The sequence below is a fragment of the Stegostoma tigrinum genome, chromosome 2 (genome assembly GCF_030684315.1).
Source record: "Stegostoma tigrinum isolate sSteTig4 chromosome 2, sSteTig4.hap1, whole genome shotgun sequence".
Classification (NCBI taxonomy): domain Eukaryota; kingdom Metazoa; phylum Chordata; class Chondrichthyes; order Orectolobiformes; family Stegostomatidae; genus Stegostoma; species Stegostoma tigrinum.
In genome coordinates this window covers 85,801,424-85,828,159 of record NC_081355.1, presented here as the reverse complement: position 1 = coordinate 85,828,159, position 26,736 = coordinate 85,801,424, and the positions used below count along the sequence as shown (strand labels likewise).

Below are 26,736 nucleotides of genomic sequence, written 5' to 3'. Positions count from 1 at the left end.
TTTTACATTGAATAAATTTACCATGTGCTTCATTTATGAGCTGCCACTTTATCATATGTCAATTAATTTTGATCCAGATTATTGTCCTCAATGGTGTTCCTATCGCTGATGTTAGACTGGTTGGTGTATTATTGACGCTTTACCACTCTGCTCTCTACCTAAATAGAAATGCAACCTTTGTGATGTAAAGGCATCATTGCCTCCAAAAGAACCACTATTACCTTTCTCTTCATTGCTAAGGAGAATTAGAAATTGTGGCCAGTGCAATCAAAAATTCTACTCTTCCTCCCCTCGGTAACATAGGTGACTTTCTTTTTGCAAAGTACCAAAATTTTAGTTTCTTCTACTTCTTATTGATGTTGCAGAGTAATAAGATGTAACAATATATAAGAATCTGAAATGGTGATGTTGAAATATGATGGTGTCATAGAGTGTCAGTATCATTTGATTAGATGCAGAAAGAACTGGAAAGGAGCAGAAACTGCATTTGAGTTTTGAAATATTTAGTATATCTGCTTCAACCATAAAGAAAGAACTCTGAGAATCCTTAGAATTAGCATTATCCAATGAGGACAGTGAAAAGTTTACAAGTTGCCAACTAAGGGAACCATCTTAGCTACAAAGGTACTAGATACAGATTCTTAAGTACGAGTTTCTTGCAGAAAGTACTATGGACTCAAGAAGCAGTGCCTGGCACACTAATTCGAGTAAGGTCATTGGATATAATAAAACATGAAAGCATTCCAAAAGATATCAAAACCAGTGATTGAAGTCAACAATTAAGTGGTCATGAAGCAAAAAGAGTCTTTTTTCAAGACTCAGCAGGATATCAGGGAGAGGCATTGCAGGTGCAGGTGAAGGACAAGAAACAGCCAAATAGCAGAACAAACGCAGCCATAGTTAAAGGAGCAGGCCCAGAGCTCAGGCAAGTCATGGAGACTAATTTATCACTCTCAGAGCTATTCCAGGCCATTGACTACCAGCCCTGGATCAGGAATGGAGGTTTGGGGGATTTAGAAGATACAGAACAACTACAGGCTTCAACGAAAAGAGGCTAAAATGTGGGTCACTACATTACCATATGCTTTGGGGACAATCATAAATGATGTAGTTACCATAGAGGTGAAATAGCTCTGCAAAGACCGGTATCCTATCATCAGGTCACCCTTTATTTACATATGCATAGTATGTGTCACGGACCCAGCTAGCATTGGGGCTGGCTCCTACATTGCGAACTTCCGACACTCGTGTTTATATCTGTCAGCTAGGACTCCCTGATTGGACCAGATAAACTGGACCAAGCAAGCAACTCATATTCTATGAGGTCCTCCTGGCTGACCTTATTCCAATCACTACAGGGGGCAATAATGAAAATTCAGAGCCATATGAAAAAGTGTTGAGAGCATTTAGTATGCACTTCAGCATGAAGGCAAATTTAATACTGAAGCATGTAAAATGTAATCAGAGAAAACAGAGTCCTCAGGATAGCATGGATTTGTTCATTAATCTTCCCAATCCAACAGAAAATTTCACATACAAGTGGGGTAAAGCCAGAATTAATTCACAACCTAATTATGGTGTGAGTTTTAGACGGTCCTATCAAACCAGGGAGGATTTGATGCTGGAGAAAACACTAATCATTGCGAGACAAGCTAAACTTCAGAGGCAGAATAAGGTTTTGCTCAAGGGGGAAGTAAAATGGAATGTAAAATGTTAATTATGGTGAACCATATATAGGAGGCATGTAAAATGCATAGCCAGCCAAAATGGAGAAAAGTATTGCAAGTGTCACAACAAAGTGTCAGAGAAGTGAAATGAAACATACAAGCAGATTCCCTGGTCAGAATGGGGAGTGCAGTGCCATAACCGTTGCACAGTGTGATAGATATTTTTAAAAGAATGCACCATTGCAATGCATTAAAATGAAGAAACAGGACAAATCTGTAAAATCAAAATTAGGTAAAAAAATTGTGGAAGACATCAATGATTTTAGCTGTGTCAAACTGAAAGTGAAAGGGGATATTAGGGATCAGAAAGTTGAAAGTGGAGCTACATCTCAATGTTATCAGAACAATTTAATTGGCTTCAAAATATTAAGTTGCAGCAGCCCTCAATGATGCTGCAGGAGGAAAGCTTTATTACACACTTTCCAGGTGATATTGCTTTAACAGGCTACTGTTTTGAATAGCATCTGCACCAGAAATGTTTCAAAGAACATTGTTAAACACATTGGAAGATAATGCAGGGCTAATATGTCACATTGCTAACATACTGATATATCAAGGTACAAAAGAAGAATATGACCAAAGAGTTAGAACAGTCATCACTCATCAAAATATTTCAGAATGTAAGTGTCACTTTGAAAGAATGGTGAGTTTGCACAATGAAGATTAAAATTTCTCATGCACATAACCCAGTCATTGAAACCACAGTAAAACAGGGAGGTGATGGCCTGGCAGTATTATTGCTGGATAATAAAATGTGAGGCTGGATGAACACAGCAGGCCAAGCAGCATCTCAGGAGCACAAAAGCTGACGTTTCGGGCCTAGACCCTTCATCAGAGAGGGGGATGGGGGGAGGGAACTGGAATAAATAGGGAGAGAGGGGGAGGCGGACCGAAGATGGAGAGTAAAGAAGATAGGTGGAGAGGGTGTAGGTGGGGAGGTAGGGAGGGGATAGGTCAGTCCAGGGAAGACGGACAGGTCAAGGAGGTGGGATGAGGTTAGTAGGTAGCTGGGGGTGCGGCTTGGGGTGGGAGGAAGGGATGGGTGAGAGGAAGAACCGGTTAGGGAGGCAGAGACAGGTTGGACTGGTTTTGGGATGCAGTGGGTGGGGGGGAAGAGCTGGGCTGGTTGTGTGGTGCAGTGGGGGGAGGGGATGAACTGGGCTGGTTGAGGGATGCAGTGGGGGAAGGGGAGATTTTGAAACTGGTGAAGTCCACATTGATACCATATGGCTGCAGGGTTCCCAGGCGGAATATGAGTTGCTGTTCCTGCAACCTTCGGGTGGCATCATTGTGGCAGTGCAGGAGGCCCATGATGGACATGTCATCAAGAGAATGGGAGGGGGAGTGGAAATGGTTTGCGACTGGGAGGTGCAGTTGTTTGTTGCGAACTGAGCGGAGGTGTTCTGCAAAGCGGTCCCCAAGCCTCCGCTTGGTTTCCCCAATGTAGAGAAAGCCGCACCGGGTACAGTGGATGCAGTATACCACATTGGCAGATGTGCAGGTGAACCTCTGCTTAATGTGGAATGTCATCTTGGGGCCTGGGATGGGGGTGAGGGAGGAGGTGTGGGGACAAGTGTAGCATTTCCTGTGGTTGCAGGGGAAGGTGCCGGGTGTGGTGGGGTTGGAGGGCAGTGTGGAGCGAACAAGGGAGTCACGGAGAGAGTGGTCTCTCCGGAAAGCAGACAGGGGTGGGGATGGAAAAATGTCTTGGGTGGTGGGGTCGGATTGTAAATGGCGGAAGTGCCGGAGGATAATGCGTTGTATCCGGAGGTTGGTAGGGTGGTGTGTGAGAACGAGGGGGATCCTCTTGGGGCGGTTGTGGCGGGGGCGGGGTGTGAGGGATGTGTCGCGGGAAATGCGGGAGACACGGTCAAGGGCGTTCTCAATCACCGTGGGGGGGAAGTTGCGGTCCTTAAAGAACTTGGACATCTGGGATGTGCGGGAGTGAAATGTCTTATCGTGGGAGCAGATGCGGCGGAGGCGGAGGAATTGGGAATAGGGGATGGAATTTTTGCAGGAGGGTGGGTGGGAGGAGGTGTATTCTAGGTAGCTGTGGGAGTCGGTGGGCTTGTAATGGACATCAGTTACAAGCTGGTTGCCTGAGATGGAGACTGAGAGGTCCAGGAAGGTGAGGGATGTGCTGGAGATGGCCCAGGTGAACTGAAGGTTGGGGTGGAAGGTGTTGGTGAAGTGGATGAACTGTTCGAGCTCCTCTGGGGAGCAAGCGGCGGCGCCGATACAGTCATCAATGTACCGGAGGAAGAGGTGGGGTTTGGGGCCTGTGTAGGTGCGGAAGATGGACTGTTCCACGTAACCTACAAAGAGGCAGGCATAGCTGGGGCCCATGCGGGTGCCCATGGCCACCCCCTTAGTCTGTAGGAAGTGGGAGGAGTCAAAAGAGAAGTTGTTGAGTGTGAGGACGAGTTCCGCTAGGCGGATGAGAGTGTTGGTGGAGGGGGCCTGGTCGGGCCTGCGGGACAGGAAGAAGCGGAGGGCCTTGAGGCCATCTCCATGCGGAATGCAGGTGTACAGGGACTGGACGTCCATGGTGAATATGAGGTGTTGGGGGCCAGGGAATTGGAAGTCCTGGAGGAGGTGGAGGGCGTGGGTGGTGTCACGGACATAGGTGGGGAGTTCCTGGACCAAAGGGGAGAAAATGGAGTCCAGATAGGTGGAGATGAGTTCGGAGGGGCAGGAGCAGGCTGAGACGATGGGTCGACCAGGGCAGGCAGGTTTGTGGATTTTGGGAAGGAGATAGAAACGGGCCGTGCGGGGTTGGGGAACAATGAGGTTGGAGGCTGTGGGTGGGAGGTCCCCTGAGGTGATGAGGTCATGAATGGTGTTGGAGATGATGGTTTGGTGCTCGGGTGTGGGGTCATGATCGAGGAGGCGGTAGGAGGTGGTGTCGGAGAGTTGGCGTCTGGCCTCGGCGATGTAGAGGTCAGTACGCCATACTACCACTGCGCCACCCTTGTCTGCGGGTTTGATGGTGAGGTTGGGGTTGGAGCGGAGGGAGCGGAGGGCTGCCCGTTCTGCGGGGGAGAGGTTGGAGTGGGTGAGAGGGGTGGAGAGGTTGAGGCGGTTAATGTCTCGACGGCAGTTGGAGATGAAGAGGTCGAGGGAGGGTAGGAGGCCTGGGGGTGGTGTCCAGGAGGAGGACTTGTGTTGGAAGCGGGTGAAGGGGTCAGTGGAAGGAGGGTTGGGTTCCCGGTTGAAGAAGTAGGCATGCAGGCGAAGACGGCGGAAAAACTGCTCTGTGTCCGACCGTGACTGGTATTCGTTGATGTGTGGTTGTAGGGGGACAAAGGTGAGCCCCTTGCTCAGGACTGACCGTTCGTCCTCAGTCAGTGGGAGGCCTGGGGGGATGGTGAAGATTCGGCAGGGCTCAGGGTGGCTGTCTCCTCTGGGGTTACAGGCTGTGGAGGTTGTGGGCGGAGCGATGATGTCGTCGGCCGTGGGCGGGGTTCCGTCGGCCGTGGGCGGGGTTCCGTCGGCCGTGGGCGGGGTTCCGTCGGCGTCGACCGTGGGCGGGGTTCCGACGGCGTCGACCGTGGGCGGGGTTCCGACGGCGTCGACCGTGGGCGGGGTTCCGACGGCGTCGACCGTGGGCGGGGTTCCGACGGCGTCGACCGTGGGCGGGGTTCCGACGGCGTCGACCGTGGGCGGGGTTCCGACGGCGTCGACCGTGGGCGGGGTTCCGACGGCGTCGACCGTGGGCGGGGTTCCGACGGCGGTGGGAGGATCGGGGTGGGCGGCAGCAGCTGAGGTGAGGGTGGTGTGTGGGCTGTAGTACCTGGACGTGGAGGTGGTGACTGCAGCAGCGGTTCCGGAAGTTCTGTGGCCGGCGGAGGCCGATGTGACGTCATCGGTGGGGTCTCCGGCCGTGTCCTCATGGTCAATGGCGGCGGGTGCATGGTGGGGGGAGGGGCAGGGACAGAGTCGGGATTTGGGAGGCGCAGGAATCCTCTTGTGGGTGGCAGGGGCCAGTGAGTTGGTTGTACTTACGATTTTTGGTGTCCAGTAAAGCTGAGTGGAACTGGGTGTTCAGTCTGTGGATCCTGCGGAGGATAAAAAACAGCAGGGGTCCTTTGCAGGTCTGGGAGAGGGAGGCTCTGAGCTGGGGCAGGCTGGATTGCAGTGCCTGGAGGTGCCGGCGCATGGCTGCGAGTGTCTGTTTCAGGACTCGCAGGGAGAACCGCTTCTGAAGGGTCTGAATATTCTGAGTGTAGAGGTGGTCACGGTTGGGGCCAAATTGGGAAGGCTGAAATGTGGACTGTAGTCCCTTGGGGATGATCTGGTTCCGTAGGCAGGTGCTGAGAAAGGTGATGTGGCTGTGGTACCTGGTTTGCTTCAGGACATGGTCGAGCAGTTTCAAGGCCGAAGAGATTACAAGAGAGTTGCAATGGGAGAGAGATTCCCTGAGGTTGGTCCGGAGGGAGGAGGGTAACTTCTTCAGGTTAGGCATCCCTGGAAGAGGCTTCGCAGTGAGGTTAAAATAGTATCAGAGATAATGGGAACTGCAGATGCTGGAGATTCCAAGATAATAAAATGTGAGGCTGGATGAACACAGCAGGCCAAGCAGCATCTCAGGAGCACAAAAGCTGACGTTTCGGGCCTAGACCCTTCATCAGAGAGGGGGATGGGGGGAGGGAACTGGAATAAATAGGGAGAGAGGGGGAGGCGGACCGAAGATGGAGAGTAAAGAAGATAGGTGGAGAGGGTGTACGTGGGGAGGTAGGGAGGGGATAGGTCAGTCCAGGGAAGACGGACAGGTCAAGGAGGTGGGATGAGGTTAGTAGGTAGCTGGGGGTGCGGCTTGGGGTGGGAGGAAGGGATGGGTGAGAGGAAGAACCGGTTAGGGAGGCAGAGACAGGTTGGACTGGTTTTGGGATGCAGTGGGTGGGGGGGAAGAGCTGGGCTGGTTGTGTGGTGCAGTGGGGGGAGGGGATGAACTGGGCTGGTTGAGGGATGCAGTGGGGGAAGGGGAGATTTTGAAACTGGTGAAGTCCACATTGATACCATATGGCTGCAGGGTTCCCAGGCGGAATATGAGTTGCTGTTCCTGCAACCTTCGGGTGGCATCATTGTGGCAGTGCAGGAGGCCCATGATGGACATGTCATCAAGAGAATGGGAGGGGGAGTGGAAATGGTTTGCGACTGGGAGGTGCAGTTGTTTGTTGCGAACTGAGCGGAGGTGACGTCACATCGGCCTCCGCCGGCCACAGAACTTCCGGAACCGCTGCTGCAGTCACCACCTCCACGTCCAGGTACTACAGCCCACACACCACCCTCACCTCAGCTGCTGCCGCCCACCCCGATCCTCCCACCGCCGACGGAACCCCGCCCACGGTCGACGCCGACGGAACCCCGCCCACGGTCGACGCCGACGGAACCCCGCCCACGGCCGACGGAACCCCGCCCACGGCCGACGACATCATCGCTCCGCCCACAACCTCCACATCCTGTAACCCCAGAGGAGACAGCCACCCAGAGCCCTGCCGAATCTTCACCATCCCCCCAGACCTCCCACTGACTGAGGACGAACGGTCAGTCCTGAGCAAGGGGCTCACCTTTGTCCCCCTACAACCACACATCAACGAATACCAGTCACGGTCGGACATAGAGCAGTTTTTCCGCCGTCTTCGCCTGCATGCCTACTTCTTAAACCGGGAACCCAACCCTCCTTCCACTGACCCCTTCACCCGCTTCCAACACAAGTCCTCCTCCTGGACACCACCCCCAGGCCTCCTACCCTCCCTCGACCTCTTCATCTCCAACTGCCGTCGAGACATTAACCGCCTCAACCTCTCCACCCCTCTCACCCACTCCAACCTCTCCCCCGCAGAATGGGCAGCCCTCCGCTCCCTCCGCTCCAACCCCAACCTCACCATCAAACCCGCAGACAAGGGTGGCGCAGTGGTAGTATGGCGTACTGACCTCTACATCGCCGAGGCCAGATGCCAACTCTCCGACACCACCTCCTACCGCCTCCTCGATCATGACCCCACACCCGAGCACCAAACCATCATCTCCAACACCATTCATGACCTCATCACCTCAGGGGACCTCCCACCCACAGCCTCCAACCTCATTGTTCCCCAACCCCGCACGGCCTGTTTCTATCTCCTTCCCAAAATCCACAAACCTGCCTGCCCTGGTCGACCCATCGTCTCAGCCTGCTCCTGCCCCACCGAACTCATCTCCACCTATCTGGACTCCATTTTCTCCCCTTTGGTCCAGGAACTCCCCACCTATGTCCGTGACACCACCCACGCCCTCCACCTCCTCCAGGACTTCCAATTCCCTGGCCCCCAACACCTCATATTCACCATGGACGTCCAGTCCCTGTACACCTGCATTCCGCATGGAGATGGCCTCAAGGCCCTCCGCTTCTTCCTGTCCCGCAGGCCCGACCAGGCCCCCCTCCACCGACACTCTCATCCGCCTAGCGGAACTCGTCCTCACACTCAACAACTTCTCTTTTGACTCCTCCCACTTCCTACAGACTAAGGGGGTGGCCATGGGCACCCGCATGGGCCCCAGCTATGCCTGCCTCTTTGTAGGTTACGTGGAACAGTCCATCTTCCGCACCTACACAGGCCCCAAACCCCACCTCTTCCTCCGGTACATTGATGACTGTATCGGCGCCGCCGCTTGCTCCCCAGAGGAGCTCGAACAGTTCATCCACTTCACCAACACCTTCCACCCCAACCTTCAGTTCACCTGGGCCATCTCCAGCACATCCCTCACCTTCCTGGACCTCTCAGTCTCCATCTCAGGCAACCAGCTTGTAACTGATGTCCATTACAAGCCCACCGACTCCCACAGCTACCTAGAATACACCTCCTCCCACCCACCCTCCTGCAAAAATTCCATCCCCTATTCCCAATTCCTCCGCCTCCGCCGCATCTGCTCCCACGATAAGACATTCCACTCCCGCACATCCCAGATGTCCAAGTTCTTTAAGGACCGCAACTTCCCCCCCACGGTGATTGAGAACGCCCTTGACCGCGTCTCCCGCATTTCCCGCGACACATCCCTCACACCCCGCCCCCGCCACAACCGCCCCAAGAGGATCCCCCTCGTTCTCACACACCACCCTACCAACCTCCGGATACAACGCATTATCCTCCGACACTTCCGCCATTTACAATCCGACCCCACCACCCAAGACATTTTTCCATCCCCACCCCTGTCTGCTTTCCGGAGAGACCACTCTCTCCGTGACTCCCTTGTTCGCTCCACACTGCCCTCCAACCCCACCACACCCGGCACCTTCCCCTGCAACCGCAGGAAATGCTACACTTGTCCCCACACCTCCTCCCTCACCCCCATCCCAGGCCCCAAGATGACATTCCACATTAAGCAGAGGTTCACCTGCACATCTGCCAATGTGGTATACTGCATCCACTGTACCCGGTGCGGCTTTCTCTACATTGGGGAAACCAAGCGGAGGCTTGGGGACCGCTTTGCAGAACACCTCCGCTCAGTTCGCAACAAACAACTGCACCTCCCAGTCGCAAACCATTTCCACTCCCCCTCCCATTCTCTTGATGACATGTCCATCATGGGCCTCCTGCACTGCCACAATGATGCCACCCGAAGGTTGCAGGAACAGCAACTCATATTCCGCCTGGGAACCCTGCAGCCATATGGTATCAATGTGGACTTCACCAGTTTCAAAATCTCCCCTTCCCCCACTGCATCCCTCAACCAGCCCAGTTCATCCCCTCCCCCCACTGCACCACACAACCAGCCCAGCTCTTCCCCCCCACCCACTGCATCCCAAAACCAGTCCAACCTGTCTCTGCCTCCCTAACCGGTTCTTCCTCTCACCCATCCCTTCCTCCCACCCCAAGCCGCACCCCCAGCTACCTACTAACCTCATCCCACCTCCTTGACCTGTCCGTCTTCCCTGGACTGACCTATCCCCTCCCTACCTCCCCACCTACACCCTCTCCACCTATCTTCTTTACTCTCCATCTTCGGTCCGCCTCCCCCTCTCTCCCTATTTATTCCAGTTCCCTCCCCCCATCCCCCTCTCTGATGAAGGGTCTAGGCCCGAAACGTCAGCTTTTGTGCTCCTGAGATGCTGCTTGGCCTGCTGTGTTCATCCAGCCTCACATTTTATTATCTTGGAATCTCCAGCATCTGCAGTTCCCATTATCTCTAGTATTATTGCTGGACTGTTAACCCAGAGACCCTGGTAACATTCTGAGGCCCTGGGTTCAAATCCTGACATTGCAAATGGTGGAATTTGAATTCACTAAATATCTGGAATTAGGAATCTAAAGATGACATGAATGCACTGCTGGTTGTTAGAAAAACCCATCTGATTTACTAATGTCCTTTAGGGAAGAAAACTGCCATCCTCACCTGGTCTGACCTATATGTGACTGTTAACTGCCCTCTGGCAGAATAAAACAAAATGAAAACAATTTTTTTTACGATTAAAGAACATTATGGATCTTCAATAATTACTTGAGAGGGAAATCCAAGTCAAAATTATTTAGCAAAACTTAAAGTGAAGTCTTTCAGATAGCTATTATGCTAGGATGAACAATAGTTTTGTAATTATCAAGCCAGAAGAAGCATTTAACAAAATCAAGTAACTCCTGATCTTATCAGAACACCGTGATCTGCATCTACCATCCATAGTAAAAGCCAACAGATCTTCAAAAAGATTGGGGTGGGCATGGGTGATGGGGCGGGGTGGTGGTGGTGGTGGGGTGTGCTTAAGGTTTGGGGGCAGGACTCTTACGTGAAGAAAAATGGAGAGTGTACACCACTGTACCATACTTTTGGATCAATCAATTTAACAACAATATACGCATGGAAAAACAATTAGGTTAGGTACTGACCTTCCAATTTAAGAGAAGAACAAACTTTAAACCATTGCTTTCTCTTCAGAATAAAAATGCTAACTAGGATACTGCCCAGGGTTCAATGTTTCAGAATGAAGTTGGTGAGGTATGACTCATCTACTGAATATATGCTGGATGAACATGAAATGACAACTGATGCTTTGTCGTGGATAGCAATAAGTGAAGCAGAGAAAGTAAATTCAGGCTTCATGGAAGAGGTCAAAACTTAGACATCAGAAGTGAACAGGCATAAAAAAAACAGCAAACAGATTGGAAATGTGAATAAATACATTTTACCACAAGCTTAGATGTGAAATCAATAAAATGCAGAGAAAGAATAGCCATAGAAATACACAACAACTGAGACCACGTTGGATTGAAATCAACCGAACGGTAATGAGGTGAAATAGTAACGTATTGGTATTATTGTGTAAGAAACCAACAGAACAATGGAACTATTTCTCGAACAAAGAAGAGTAAGAGACCTCTGCAATGAAGGAAGGGAAGAGAGCACAGCATCGCAAGTCTCAGAATGAGACTAAACCTGATCAAGGAGATTGGTAAATGCACCATGAAGGCTAACCCTGTGAATTATGAGACTTGGTGGTGGAGGGGGAGTGTAGGAAGAACTTATTCATAAGGAAGTTAAAATCTTGAAATAGGGATATCGAGTAATGAGAGATCAGCAGAAGGTGTAATGATGATGATGTATAATAATTTCATGATATTATTCTTATATACACAGAACTGCAGTCTTGAGAGATTGTATGTATATGTACTAAAGTCATAAATAATGAGCTCTTACAGAAATACAGAAGGTCCCATGGACTCAAGAGGCAGTGATTTGGAGACTATTTAGAGTTAGACCCATACACACACTAAAATAATTGGCATCTGATCAAATATTGTTTCTCGCTCTTATATGGCTGTATTGGCAGAATCATCTTCTCCAGCAAAGACACATGCAAAGTTTAATTTAGCACCTTAATCATGGCTTCTGCCTTCACAAGAATGGTCCTAAGTGAGCCCACCTTTCTTTTACTGCCCTGTTGCTATTTAATTGCAATTTGTTCTCTTTTGGACAAACAGTTCTTCTGGTATCGAGAGGTGTTTCTCATCAGGAATAAATAAAATGATGGTACAAAAGAAAACTCTCCAATTTTCCAATCAGTGTTCTGCTGTTGGAGAGTGGTAGCAATTACAGCAGGAAGAAACCAAAGAACATCTGACTTTATAAAGTGGAATGGTGGTTACTGGAAAATTGAACATTGAGCTCCTTTGGATATTATCAAAACATGCATTTTATTCACCATGGTTATTCAAAATTTTCTGTTTTCATATTTGTGCAGAAATAAACAGGACCGTGTTTTTTCTATTCCCCAGGCAATTCAGATCCTATTTGCCTTGATAAATAAAGTTATGCAAATTGACACAGCTTTATCAACAACTGTGCAGCAGGGGAAAAGGAGCCAAGATCATTAACTGCAACATCACACACAGTAATCCACCAAAGATATCAAAATTTCATTAACTAAATTAACATAGACATACAATAGATTCTTTCAGAAGTGTGACATATTTAGGCACTCAACTCCATGAAGGGCTAATTGCAATATTGCGCAACATAAGCTTTCTGCTGCAATTTAGCAATGCATTCCAATGTTATTTGAACCATTCTTTCAAGAAAAAGGTAACAATTTCGTTCAATAGGATCCACTTCCCTTTAGCGACTACAGCACACACGTTGGAATTCTCAGCCTGGAAGCGTGAGGGATTTTCTGATTTTATCAGTAAGTTCTCAGGTACAATTTGCATCTTTGCAGCATGTTTAGCATAGAAAGTAATACAGAGATGCTTCACAGGAGTATAATCAGCCAATAATCAGCGCCAAGCCAAACAATGTGAGATTAAGAAAAACTGAAAGAATTGTGGATACTGTAAATCAGAAACAAAAACAGAATTTGCTGTAAAAGCTCAGCAGCTCTGGTAACATCTGTGGACAGAAGTCAGAGTTAACGTTTCCGGTCAAGAGACCCTTCCTCAGAATATTAAGAACAGTGAGTAACAGGTTGGATTAAAAAAATGGATTTTAAGCAGAGGAGGCAGCCATGATGCAGAAGAGGTGTTTAGGATGTAAAACCCAATGTACAAGATCAAAAGAGAGCTTTAACATTAGTTGCAATAATGTGGATAAAGTGCACAAAAGTTCAGAGTTAGAGGAACAATTATGTTAAGATCAATGCAGGGATGGAGATGTGGAGAGGTGAGAGCATGGAGGGGGTAAAACACAACATTAAGAAGTTTGGGTTTGAGGGACTAAAGTAGTTTAGACAGTATAGAAGTTAGTGCTGTGAGTGATTTAGAGAGGCTGCTATAGATTCATAGAGGTGAACAGTACGAAAACAGTCCCCTCGGTCCAACTCATCCAGGCCAACCAGATAACTTACATTAATCTAGTCCCATTTGTCAGCATTTGGCCCATACCTCTGTAAACCCTTCCTATTCATATACCCTTCCAGGTGTCTTTTAAATGTTGTAGTTGTACCAACGTCCACCATTTCCTCTGGCAGCTCATTCCACACATGCACCATTCCACTTAAAGGTGCAGTCATGCATAACATGCTGTGTATATAGCTCCACTTAACAAAGCCACATAAATATCACAGGATAAAATGTTTTTACACTTTCGTAATAAAATTCGTGATTTTCATATTAAAACCTAACCTTAAAAGGGTACGATTGCCCACCCCTTACTCTCAACCCCTTTCCAGGCAGCATGGCTCCAAGAATCATTCAAAGACACCAATTGGATTAGCTCTCTTCTTTAAAAGTAAAATGCCACTTCCTTGCAGACTTTCCTGCACTAGATTAAGCATTTTACGACTTGCCAGTGACAAGATTTACATTGCCTGAAATTTTAATTCAATGTCGTATATATAAGCAACCTTTAACCTGCTGATAAAGCTATGAGCGTTAAGTCCAGACCGCGCGATTTTGAACAATGAATGAGCGATAGTAAACGGGATTCACAGATAGATACAGCTGTGGAACTGAATGAATAGGCAATTGTAAACAAAAGTCACAGACAGCAGTGACTGCTAGAAATCAAAACTTTCATTTAACACACAGATACATTTTTACCAACACTGTAACTTTGGAAATAACAGGACTAAAACCTTTTAAATTATGCAAGGGCAAACCAGACAGACACTAATCTCATTAGAATAAACCGCTAACACTTAGCAAGTGTTTAAACCATCACTGATTTCCTGCAGGAAGGTTTTCTGTACAATAGCCATTACTTAGCACTCAAGTATTAGAATGTTGATGTGTGTACAAACTCTGTGTAAAAGAGGCTATTTTTGAGCTATGATTTTGGGACTCCATTTTTGCCCCACATTGCACAGGGTTCACTACTGGGAGGTGCAGTTGTTTATTACGAACTGAGTGGAGGTGTTCTGCAAAGCGGTCCCAAGCCTCTGCTTGGTTTCCCCGATGTAGAGGAAGCCACACCGGGTACAGTGGATACAGTATACCACATTGGCAGATGTGCAGGTGAACATCTGCTTAATATGGAAAGTCATCTTGGGGCCTGGAATGGGGGTGAGGGAGGAGGTGTGGGGGCAGGTGTAGAACTTCCTGTGGTTTCAGGGGAAAGTGCCGGGTGTGGTGGGGTTGGAGGGAACTTCCTGCGGTTGCAGGGAAAAGTGCCAGCCGGGTGTGGTGAGATTGGAGGGGATTCCTGCAGTTGCAACCTCCCAGTCACGCCCATTTCAACTCCCCCTGCCATTCCTTACACGACATGTCCATCCTGGGCCTCCTGCAGTGCCACAACAATGCCACCCGAAGGTTGCAGGAATAGCAACTCATATTCCACTTGGGAACCCTGCAGTCTAATGGTATCAATGTGGATTTCACAAGCTTCACAATCTCCCCTCCCCCAACTACATCCCAAAACCAGCCCAGCTCGTCCCTGCCACCCTAACCTGTTCTTTCTCGCACCTATCCCTTCCTCCCAGCTCAAGCCGCACATCCATTTCCTACTCACTAACCTCATCCCGCCCTCTTGACCTGTCCGTCCTCCCTGGACTGACCTATCCCCTCCCTACCACCCCACCTATACTCTCCTCTCCACCTATCTTCTCCTCTATCCATCTTTGATCCACCTCCCTCTTTCTCACTATTTATTTCAGAACCCTCTCCCCATCCCCCTTTTCTGATGAAGGGTCCAGACCTGAAACATCAGCTTTTCTGCTCCTCTGATGCTGCTTGGCTTGCTGTGTTTATCCAACTCTACACCTTCTTATTGCGGATTCTCCAGCATCTGCAGTTCCCATTATCTTTGTGTATTTCTGAATGTTTTGTTAAGACATCCTGTGTAGTGGGCGCTCACATTTTCCCAATATCAGACAATAAGCTAACTGTCCACTAACTGCCTCCTCTTTCTAAATAAAGGTACTACGTTGGCAGTTTTCCAATCAAAGAGTCAGAGAGTAATAGAATTATACAGCACAGAAACACACCCCTTGGTTCAACTCCTCCATGCTGACCAGATATCCTAAATTAATCTAGTCCCAAATGCCAGTATTTGGTCCATATCCCACTAAACCCTTCCTGTTCATACACCCATCCAGATGCTTTTTAGAAGTTGTTATTGTGCCAGCCTCCATACGTCCTCTGGCAGGTCTTTCCATACATGTACCATCCTCTGTGTGAAAAAGTTGCCCCTCATGTCCTTCTTAAATCTTTCCCTTCTCACCTTAAACCATATGCCCTCTAATTTTGGACTCCCTTACCCTAGGAAAATGACCTTGGCTATTCACTCTATCCAAGTCCTTCATGACTTTATAAACCTTTAAAAGGTCATCCCTCAGCCTCTGATGGTCAAGAGAAAATAGCCCCAGCCTATTCAGACTCTCCCTATGGCTCAAACGTTCCAATCCCAACAATAACCTTGTAAATCCTTTCTGAACCCTTTCAGGTTTCACAACATCTTTCCTAAAGCAGGGAGGGCAGAATTGAACACAGTATTCTAAAAGTAGCCTCACCAATGTCCTATACAGCACACCATAACCTCCCAACTTCTATACTCAATGTACTGACGAATGAAGGTAAGCATACCAGGTGCCTCCTTCACTACCCTGTCTGCCTGTGACTCTACTTTCAAGGCACTATGCATCTGAACCCCTAGGTCCCTTTATTTAGCAACATTCCTGAGGACCTTACCATTAAGTGTGTAAGTCCTGCCCTTATTTGCCTTTCCAAAATGCAACACCTCACATTTAGCTGAAACTTCATCTGCCATTCCTCGGCCAATTGGTGCATCTGATCAGGGTCCATCGTACTCTGCGATTTGTACTTCTTCACTGTCCACCACACCCATAATTTTGATGTCATCTGCAAACGTACTAATCATACCACCGATGTTCACATCCAAATCATTTATACAAATTATGAAAAGCAGTGAATGCAGCACTGATCATGTGGCACACCACTGGTCACAGGCCTCCAGTCCGAAAAGCAAATCTGCACCATCACTCTCTGTCTCCTACCTTCAAGCCAATTTTGTATCCAATTGGCTAGCTCCTTTTGGATTCCATGCGCCCTAATCTTGCGAAGCACTCTACCATGCTAAGTCTTGTCAATGCTTTGCTGAGGCCCATGCAGACAATGTCTACCTCTCTGCCTTCATCAATCTGCTGCCTCATATCTTGTGATGCAGACTCCGAGATAGGCTCAGTGGAATTAACACAAGAGTGACAATCAGGTTGCCTTTCTCCCTGTGCACTGTCTGTGCGTATGTGTGCATGTGCACATGTTATGTAACTTAATTTCGGTTTTAGGATTCTCACGAACTTACTCTCACCCACACTCACTCACTCCCCTAAACTCTTACAGAGAAGGTAAAACTGCATCAGCAATTAGTCCCCATTGTGAGCCCTTGAAAAAGCTCTGATGAAGTGGCTCCTTCCTGTTGCTGAGCACATGCTGAGCTGTGTGCCATTGAGAGAATGTATTAAGTGGAGTGTTCAGGTTTAAAAGGGCAGAGCTGGTGTCGCATCAGCAATATACAGTGAGAGTCTACACTGCATGACGCTGGTGCATGTTCATTAAACCCACGCGAAGCAACTCAATAAGGTGTCAGAATTACTTTCATCATAAATATTAAGTTGCTTTATGGGGATACTACAGCATTAACATCCTCAAGAGCTACAAAAGGACTGCAAAGATATAACTCTCTTACCGGTTTCATCAAAATCATTAAAGTGATTTGGACAGTTCTGCATGCTGAGTGTTCCAGCTGGTGTATCATCCCAGCATAGCCAACCATCCCAGGTTCGGTTACAGTATAGACCTGCCAAATCAGAACACATTGCTGAATATTTGATACTATTTCTAATAATAACAATTTGCATTTACATAGCCCCTTTAATGATGGAAAATATCTCAAAGATCATTATGAAACAACATTTGACGCCAAACAGCAAAAGAAATTTTACAGCAGATGAGAAAAGAGAATTCTTAGGCATATGATCTGGTCAGCTGAAAGCATCAACCTGAATGAGGAAACGGTCAAAATTAGTGCTTGTCGAAAGACTAAAATTAGAAAATTATAGACACCATGGAGGGTTGTAGCAGTTATATAATTGAGGTGAAGCAATGCTATGGACAGATTTGAAAACAAGGATGGGAATTTTAAAATTGAGGCATTGCCTGAGTATGAGCCAAATGGTGTTCAGTAAGAATAGTGTTGCAAGGTGAAAGGGACTTAGTGCGTGTAAAGACTTAAGTAATAGATTTGAATGACCTCAAATTTTCACATCTACCGCTAACAACTACAGAGGGTTCCCAATTTATGGCTGTCCAGCTTATTGAACACGCGTACTTGCAAAAGCCATCCATACAGGGTGTAACTTTAAATATCCAACATACGAACATGTCCTGTACTTATGAATAGCTGTTTCATATTGTCCTGAGACAACAAAGTGTAGAGCTGGATGAACGCAGCAAGCCAAGCAGCATCAGAGGTTCAGGAAAGCTGGCGTTTTGGGTCTGGACCCTTCTTCAGAAATGGGGGAGCGGAAGGGGATTCTGAAATAAATAGGGTGAGGGGGAAGGTGGGCGGAAGTTGGATAAAGGAGCAGATAGATGGAGAGGAGACAGACAGGTCAAAGAGGGCAGGGATGGAGCCAGTAAAGGTGAGATTTTGGATGGGGGTTGGCCAGCCAAGGGAAGACGGGCAGGTCAAGGAGGCGGGGTTGATGTGGTAGGTAGGAGGTTGGGGTGGGGTTGAGGTGGGAGGAGTGGATAGGTGGGGAAAGGACAGACAGATTAGGGAGGCAGGGATGAGCAGGGCTGGTTTTGGGATGCAGTGGGGGAGGGGAGATTTTGAAGCTTGTGAAGTCCACATTGATGCCATTGGGCTGCAGGTTTCCCAAGCAAAATATGAGTTGCTGTTCCTGTAACCTTTTTGTGTGGCATCGTTGCGGCACTGCAGGAGACCCAAGATGGACATGTTGTCCAAGGAGTAGGAGGGGGATTTGAAGTGGTTTGTGATTGGGAGGTGCAGCCGTTTGTCACGAACCGAGCATAGATGTTCCACAAAATGGTCTCCAAGCCTCTGCTTGATTTCCAAACCCTCGACTGCATCCCAAAGCCAGTCCAGCTCCATCTCCGCCTCCATCTTTTCTTCCACCTATCCGCTCTTCCCGCTTCAAACCCTGCCTCCACTTCCTCCCTACCAGCCTCATTTCCACCTCCTTGACCTGCCTGTCTTCTCTTGACTGACCAACCCCCATCCTAACTCCCCACCTACATTCACCTTTACTGGCTCCATCCCACCCTCATGGCCTGTCATCTCCTCTCCACCTGTTGCTCCTTTATCCATCATCCATCCGCCTCCCTGTCTCTCTCTATTTATTTTAGAATCTGCATCCCCTCTCCCATTTCTGAAGAAGAGTCCAGACTCAAAACATCAGCTTTCCTGCTCCTCTGATGCTGCTTGGCCTGCTGTGTTCATCCAGGTCTACACCTTGTTATCTCAGATTCTCCAGCATTGGCAGTTCCGACTATCTCTGAATTATATTGTCCTGCATTGTATTGGAGTATGCGTGCAAATTGACTTGCAAGTAGACTCATGAATGGAACCCATTTACAACCCAATGCTGCCTATATTTTCATCTGTTTTGCTCCGAGACTACCATTATCAACTCCTCTGCTGTTTGCTCTAGACAGCTTTATCATTTGTACCACTTGCCCATCCTTCCCCCTTTGTTAATAGCATGTCAACTTCAGGCACCTTCAGTTCTGAAAATCATTCATAGTGGACATAAAATGTTAACCAACATAATAAAATGTGAGGCTGGATGAACACAGCAGGCCTAGCAGCATCTCAGGAGCACAAAAGCTGATGTTTCGGGCCTAGACCCTTCATCAGAGAGGGGGATGGGGTGAGGGTTCTGGAATAAATAGGGAAAGAGGGGGAGGCAGACCGAAGATGGAGAGAAAAGAGGATAGGTGGAGAGAAGAGTATAGGTGGGGAGGTAGGGAGGGGATAGGTCAGTCCAGGGAAGACGGACAGGTCAAGGAGGTGGGATGACGTTAGTAGGTAGGAGATGGAGGTGCGGCTTGGGGTGGGAGGAAGGGATGGGTGAGAGGAAGAACAGGTTAGGGAGGCAGAGACAGGTTGGACTGGTTTTGGGATGCAGTGGGTGGAGGGGAAGAGCTGGGCTGTTTGTGTGGTGCGGTGGGGGGAGGGGACGAACTGGGCTGGTTTTGGGATGCGGTGGGGGAAGGGGAGATTTTGAAGCTGGTGAAGTCCACATTGATACCATTGGGCTGCAGGGTTCCCAAGCGGGAATATGAGTTGCTGTTCCTGCAACCTTCGGGTGGCATCATTGTGGCAGTGCAGGAGGCCCATGATGGACATGTCATCTAAAGAATGGGAGGGGGAGTGGAAATGGTTTGCGACTGGGAGGTGCAGTTGTTTATTGCGAACCGAGCGAAGGTGTTCTGCAAAGCGGTCCCCAACGTCCGCTTGGTTCCCCAATGTAGAGGAAGCCACACCGGGTATAGTGGATGCAGTATACCACATTGGCAGATGTGCAGGTGAACCTCTGCTTAATGTGGAAAGTCATCTTGGGGCCTTGGATAGGGGTGAGGGAGGAGATGTGGGGTCAAGTGTAGCATTTCCTGCGGTTGCCGGGGAAGGTGCCGGGTGTGGTTGGGCTGGAGGGCAGTGTGGAGCGAACAAGGGAGTCATGGAGAGAGTGGTCTCTCCGGAAAGCAGACAAGGGTGGGGATGGAAAAATGTCTTGGGTGGTGGGGTCGGATTGTAGATGGCGGAAGTGTTGGAGGATGATGCGTTGTATCCGGAGGTTGGTGGGGTGGTGTTTGAGAACGAGGGGGATCCTCTTTGGGCAGTTGTGGCGGGGGCGGGGTGTGAGGGATGTGTTGCGGGAAATGCGGGCGACGCGGTCAAGGGCGTTCTCAACCACTGTGGGGGGAAAGTTGCGGTCCTTGAAGAACTTGGACATCTGGGACGTGTGGGAGTGGAATGCCTCATCGTGGGAGCAGATGCGGCGGAGGCGGAGGAATCGGGAATAGGGGATGGAATTTTTGCAGCAGGGTGGGTGGGAGGAGGTGTATTCTATGTAGCTGTGGGAGTCGGTGGGCTTGAAATGGACATCAGTTACAAACTGGTTGCCTGAGATGGAGACTGAGAGGTCCAGGAAGGTGAGGGATGTGCTGCAGATGGCCCAGGTGAACTGAAGGTTGGGGTGGAAGGTGTTGGTGAAGTGGACAAACTGTTTGAACTCCTCTGGGGAGCAAGAGGCAACGCCGATACAGTCATCAGTGTAACGGAGGAAGAGGTGGGGTTTGGGGCCTGTGTAGGTGCGGAAGAGGGACTGTTCCACATAACCTACAAAGAGGCAGGCATAGCTGGGGCCCATGCGGATGCCCATGGCCACCCCCTTAGGCAGGCATAGCTGGGGCCCATGCGGGTGCCCATGGCCACCCCCTTAGGCAGGCATAGCTGGGGCCCTTGCGGGTGCCCACCACCCAAGACATTTTTCCATCCCCACCCCTGTCTGCTTTCCGGAGAGACCACTCTCTCCGTGACTCCATTGTTCGCTCCACACTGCCCTCCAGCCCAACCACACCCGGCACCTTCCCCGGCAACCGCAGGAAATGCTACACTTTCCCCCACACCTCCTCCCTCACCCCTATCCCAGGCCCCAAGATGGCTTTCCACATTAAGCAGAGGCTCACCTGCACATCTGCCAATGTGGTATACTACATCTACTGTACCCGGTGTGGCTTCCTCTACATTGGGGAAACTAAGCGGAGGCTTGGGGACCGCTTTGCAGAACACCTCCGTTCGGTTCGCAATAAACAACTGCACCTCCCAGTCGCAAACCATTTCCACTCCCCCTCCCATTCTTTAGATGACATGTCCATCATGGGCCTCCTGCAGTGCCACAATGATGCCACCCGAAGGTTGCAGGAACAGCAACTCATATTCCGCTTGGGAACCCTGCAGCCCAATGGTATCAATGTGGACTTCACCAGCTTCAAAATCTCCCCTTCCCCCACTGCATCCCAAAACCAGCCCAGTTCGTCCCCTCCCCCCGCTGCATCACACAACCAGCCCAGCTCTTCCCCTTCACCCTCTGCATCCCAAAACCAGTCCAACCTGTCTCTGCCTCCCTAACCTGTTCTTCCTCTCACCCATCCCTTCCTCCCACCCCAAGCCGCACCTCCATCTCCTACCTACTAACGTCATCCCACCTCCTTGACCTGTCCGTCTTCCCTGGACTGACCTATCCCCTCCTACCTCCCCACCTATACTCTCCTCTCCACCTATCTTCTGTTCTCTCCATCTTCGGTCCGCCTCCCCCTCTCTCCCTATTTATTCCAGAACCCTCACCCCATCTCTGATGAAGGGTCTAGGCCCGAAACGTCAGCTTTTGTGCTCCTGAGGTGCTGCTGGGCCTGCTGTGTTCATCCAGCCTCACATTTTATAATCTTGGATTCTCCAGCATCTGCAGTTCCCATTATCACAAATGTTAACCAACAACAGGTTTCCCTCACCACAGATGTTTCTAGATCTGCTGAATTTTTGTCTCACTTTCTGTTTTTATTTGTGATATTTGCAACTTTTACTTGTTTATCCATCTGGGATGGTAAACTAGAAGTTGCCAGAGTTCATGTGAAAATAAAACGCATGTTTTGGTCGATGTTCCCAAGGAGCAGCACTTCGTTGAGAAATAGGAGAGAACCAAGACACAGTCATATGGAACACCAGAGGGAGCAATGCAAGATCAGAATGAGAAGCCATTGTAACTAGTTCTCAGGTCACAACTAGATCGAGATCAAAAGATCAAAATTAGAGCAGTGTAGCTATCTCAGAGATGGAATTGTAAGACTGGAGGCAGAGATACAGAGATTTAATGCAATGGAACATTTTGTAAACAATTTGGTTATTTCAAGTTTGTGTCGTTACTTCTTCAAGAGCCAGTGTTGGTCAGTAAGGGGGCTGATAGGTGAAAGGACTTAGCACATGTAAGGACACAAATAACAGGGGTTTGGGATTATCTCAAGATTATGGAAGGTTTAAATGTGAGAGACTGACCAGGAGAATGATGGAATGATCAGGATGACAATTAACCATGAGATTAATAAGGTTTCAGCTGCAGATTATCTGGAACAGGATGGGGTCATGCAATGTAATGGAGATCAAAATAGATGGTCTTCGTCACGACATGGCTATGTTGTCAGATGGTAATCTCAGAGGCAAACATGACACAAAGGTTACAAAGAGTTTGATTCAGATTTTAACAATTGCCAAGGAATGGATGGAGTTGTTGACTAGAAAACAGAATATATAGTATGGACCAAAGACGATGGCTTCCGTCTTTCTAACTAGTTTGATGAAATTTCTGCACATTTTTACTGGATGTCAGACATGAAGTACGATGAGTTAGAGAGAGTGGAGAACTTGCAAAATTCCTGTTACATGGAAAACCTAGAAGTCACCATTGTCCAAATGAAAACTAAATCTGTGTTTTAGACATTGTCACCAAGGAGCAGCATATATTGAAATGTAGGAGGGAGAAAGACTAGATCCCTGGAAGACATCAGAAGGATCAATGCTGGATCAGGAAGAGAAGCTGTTGTAACTCTTTCTCAGGTTAAAATTTGATACATAAGAATGAAGCCAGGTGAGAGTAGCCTCATCCTATTGGACAGAAAATGGAGATGCTTTAGAGGGCGATGCAAAAATTGACCATGTCAAAGGTTGCAGAAAGGTTGAGACAGGATGGTTTACCTTTGGTACAATCACTTTGGATGTCATTTGTGAATTTGATAAGGATTCATTCAGTATTGTGATGTTGGTGGAATCCTGATTCGAGGGTTCTTTGAAAGATGGAGACAGGTTTAAGAGATGATAACATGTCTAAGGAGAGGACATGTACTTTGAGATGGGAATACCACAGTGTGGAGCTGGAGGAACACAGCAGGCCAGGCAGCAGCTTCATTTCTGAAGAAGGGTCCTGACCTGAAACGTCAGCCTGCCTGCTCCCCTGATGCTATCTCACCTGCTGTGGTCTTCCAGCTCCACACTGTGCTATCGCTGACTCCAGCATTGGCAGTTCTTACTATCTCTGAGCTTTGAGATGGAATGTGCATGGTCCATAGGATCATAAGTCCTTTATTTTGAGGGGGGGGGATGATAATGACAGTGCTATAGGAGTGATTGGGCGTACTTGAGGAAACAAAGCCATTAACAATATTGTCTAAAAAGGAAAGCAAATTTCAATTTAAGCAAACATGTTAGCATGGTTTTACTAGCTGTTGTCTCTTACCTGGTTTAGCATATAAAGGGTCCCTGACCATTTTTTCGTAACATTTAAACTGTGCATCCATTATCTTTTGCCTTATTAGGTCTTGTGCAGTCTCAATTAATGATGGTTCAGTTGTACTTTCTTCATAATTTTCAGTGGATGCAAAGCTTGTCATCTTCCTCTGTGAGGTGAAAAGAGGAAGGATCATGTTACAGTTTATCTGCCAAATATTCACTGCTTGTTATTTCTTCACATTAATCACTGAATGAAATCTCATTAAGAATTTTGAAAACTACTGGTATTTTCTATCCAATTCGACCACAATGACACAATAACATCATAGCCATAGAATGTATTTCTCGGTAGCAGTATTGAATGATGTATTGTTACTGTCTTCTTCTCTTTGTCAAGCTATTCACTTTAAACAAATAACTATACATTCAAAAAATGTAGAAATTTATTCCAAGTATTTTAGGACCTAACATGGGAAAAGTAATTTGAAGTTTATGGTAATGTACTGCTATAAAAAGGATAATATCTGTGGGAAGCCTCCTAAAATTTTGGAAATTGTAATAAATAGAAAACCGCTTTGTTTACTTGTTGCCATTTAAGACATAACTAATTGGATACAGCAAACTATAAAATGCTTAATTTACACATTGTTTTACAAATGTCAAAATTGGGCCTTTGGTTTGAAGATTGTTGTCCTTAATTTTGCCAATAACTCTGTGTGGTCGGTAAAGTCTCTCTGTATTGGAGTACCTGTTATCTATTGGATGTTTTTGCTGGAGATGTTGTTCCTGATAAACCAGATTCTCAGTTCATTATTTTATCTACAGGGCCATTAATGACCTGAATTTGATTTACAGAAGAGCTTTTCCCAGCTGAAACATACAGTTGACCCAAAACATGAGCCAATCGATCTAAATCTCATGAATTAGCTCATGCAAGACAGCTGCTCTGATGAAACAGGCATTTCCTTTATTGTAATTTCTTGAATTTCTGGGCCAACCAATTTCTGCTAGACAACATGTTGGATTTCTTTGTCAGATAGCTTCTTCTCGTCTATGTCCTAGATCAGTGGATATTGGTCACCTCTTCTCAACGTTGGCTCTCAAGGAATCACATGTAGCTCATCCTCAATTTGTATATCCAGGCCATAACCCTCAATGTCAAAATACATCTGTGTTGAAGTCTGTAAGCTTTGACCTGTTCATTAGATTGAAAATCTTCATTCTCCCTTTGCAATTGCCTCATTGGCAAATCCAACACGTTCACATGCTCAGTCATGCTACCTGAGGACTACTACAGTTAACTCTGTCATTAGTGCTGATAGTTCTTTCTTAGAAGGTGAATAATTTAAATATTCTGCTTAAATTTGTGTTGTTTCATCACCTGACATCTAATTTGAATCTGCTCTTATCATTTCCTAACCAGACTGTTGCTGTGCAAACAATTTTGATTAAGGGTATTTCTGTGAGCTTAAGTGGTTTGTATTAGTATTTAAAATCTGTTAAGCTCTAAACAACACAATGAATAAGCTTATGTAGCCTTTTGGGGGAGTAAGTTCCAAATATTCACAACTTGCTGCATTAAAAAAAAATCATAATCTCAGTTCTAAATTACTTCCCTTTATTTTGTAATTGTGTCCCTTGTTTCAACACTCCGAAAAAGGGGAAACATCTAGCCTACATACCCAACCTCTCCCTTTAAGCATTTTGTAGGTTTTAATGAGATCTTCTCTTATACTTCAAAACTCTCGAGAAAGTAGGCTCAGTTTTCCGAATCTCTCTACCTAGAACAGTCTCGCCATCCTGGAACAAGTCTAGTGAACCTTTAAAAATGGTAAAATTCCATGTGTGTTGGAAATCTGAAACAAACACAGAATGCCAGAGATAATAGTGCCAAACTGGAGTAACACAGCAGGCCAGGCAGCATCACAGGGGCAGGAAAGTTGATGTTTCAGGTCAGGACCCTTCTTCAGAAAAACTGAATCTGAAGAAGGGTCCCAACCCGAAACGTCAACTTTCCTAGTCCTCTGATGCTGCCTGGCCTGCTGTGTTCCTCCAGCTCCACACTGTGTTATCTCTTAAAGAGTATACATTGCGCTTGTAATGCCATACTTTTTAATGAATTACTGCAATCCATCTCAGAACATTGGTCATCCCTCATCAATGATGGCTTTTGTGGAACTGTATGGACCACATTCTCAATCTATGCCAGCAGAATTTTATTCTCAATCCACTTGTAAATTTGTAGTGAAACATACAAAGTTTTTACCAACATGGTGGTTGATTTGGGCTCGCATTCACACTCAGCAGTTGCAATATTGGTAAAACCTACATGTTTACTTCCTCAGTACTGCAATATGAAGATTGCTTCTGGCTTGTTATGATTTCTGTCTCAATGGTCAAGGATTTTTTTTTCTTTTTTTATTTAATTAACAGGATGAGGGTGCCACTGGCTAGGCAGCATTTATTGCCCATTCCTGATTGCCCAGAGGGCAGTTGAGAGTCAACCCCATTGCTGTCGGTCTGGAGTCACATGTAGGCCACAGCAGGTAAGGATGGTAGTTTCCTTCCCTACAAGACATTAATGAACCAGATGGGGTTTTTCTGACAATTGACAATGGATTCATGGGCTTCATTAGATTCTTAATTCTAGATATTTTATAGAATTCAAATTCCACCATCTACCATGGCAGGATTCTAGCAATAATACCACTAGGCCATTGTCTTCTTCCTAGAAAGATAATACAATTAAATATTCTACTTGAACCTGTCTCTTCTGAGTAATACCAGCATCTAACAACATACTTGAACTTGAAATTTGTACCTCAAGCCATTTGCACTTAAAGTTATCAGAGATAATGGGGACTGCAGATGCTGGAGAATTCCAAGATAATAAAATGTGAGGCTGGATGAACACAGCAGGCCAAGCAGCTCTCTGATGAAGGGTCTAGGCCCGAAACGTCAGCTTTTGTGCTCCTGAGATGCTGCTTGGCCTGCTGTGTTCATCCAGCCTCACATTTTATTATCTTGCACTTAAAGTTATGTCTGTTAAAGCTCATTAATTGTCACAATGGGTTATGCTGTTTATTTCACACTATTTCATTCCTTATTTTTTCTCTCAATCTTTACTAGTTCTTGCAATCTGAGTGCTCTTTGCTATTGATATTAGTGGAATACATTTGTGCCAATCCAGTTTGTGCACAGGTTTCTGTCTTATTTGCGTAAGAAATTTGCTTCATCCTGTCACCGTAATTCATTTCAACTGATTCTATTTTTTATTTGGGTT

The 26,736-nt window shown here is 47.3% G+C and overlaps 1 protein-coding gene across 3 annotated transcripts in view; it reads right to left on the bottom strand.

Annotated features, from left to right (window-relative positions):
- calcr (calcitonin receptor) overlaps positions 1 to 26,736 on the bottom strand; it is a 288,663-nt gene that overhangs the window by 125,130 nt on the left and 136,797 nt on the right. For 2 of the 3 annotated variants that reach the window (XM_048523649.2, XM_048523658.2), the window contains exons 6-7: positions 23,461 to 23,620; positions 16,836 to 16,946 (exon numbers count right to left, since the gene is read on the bottom strand). In XM_048523649.2, the coding sequence (XP_048379606.1) occupies positions 16,836 to 16,946; positions 23,461 to 23,620 (271 nt within the window). The remainder of the gene's footprint in view (positions 1 to 16,835; positions 16,947 to 23,460; positions 23,621 to 26,736) is intronic. The other variant, XM_059655195.1, reaches the window with a different exon arrangement.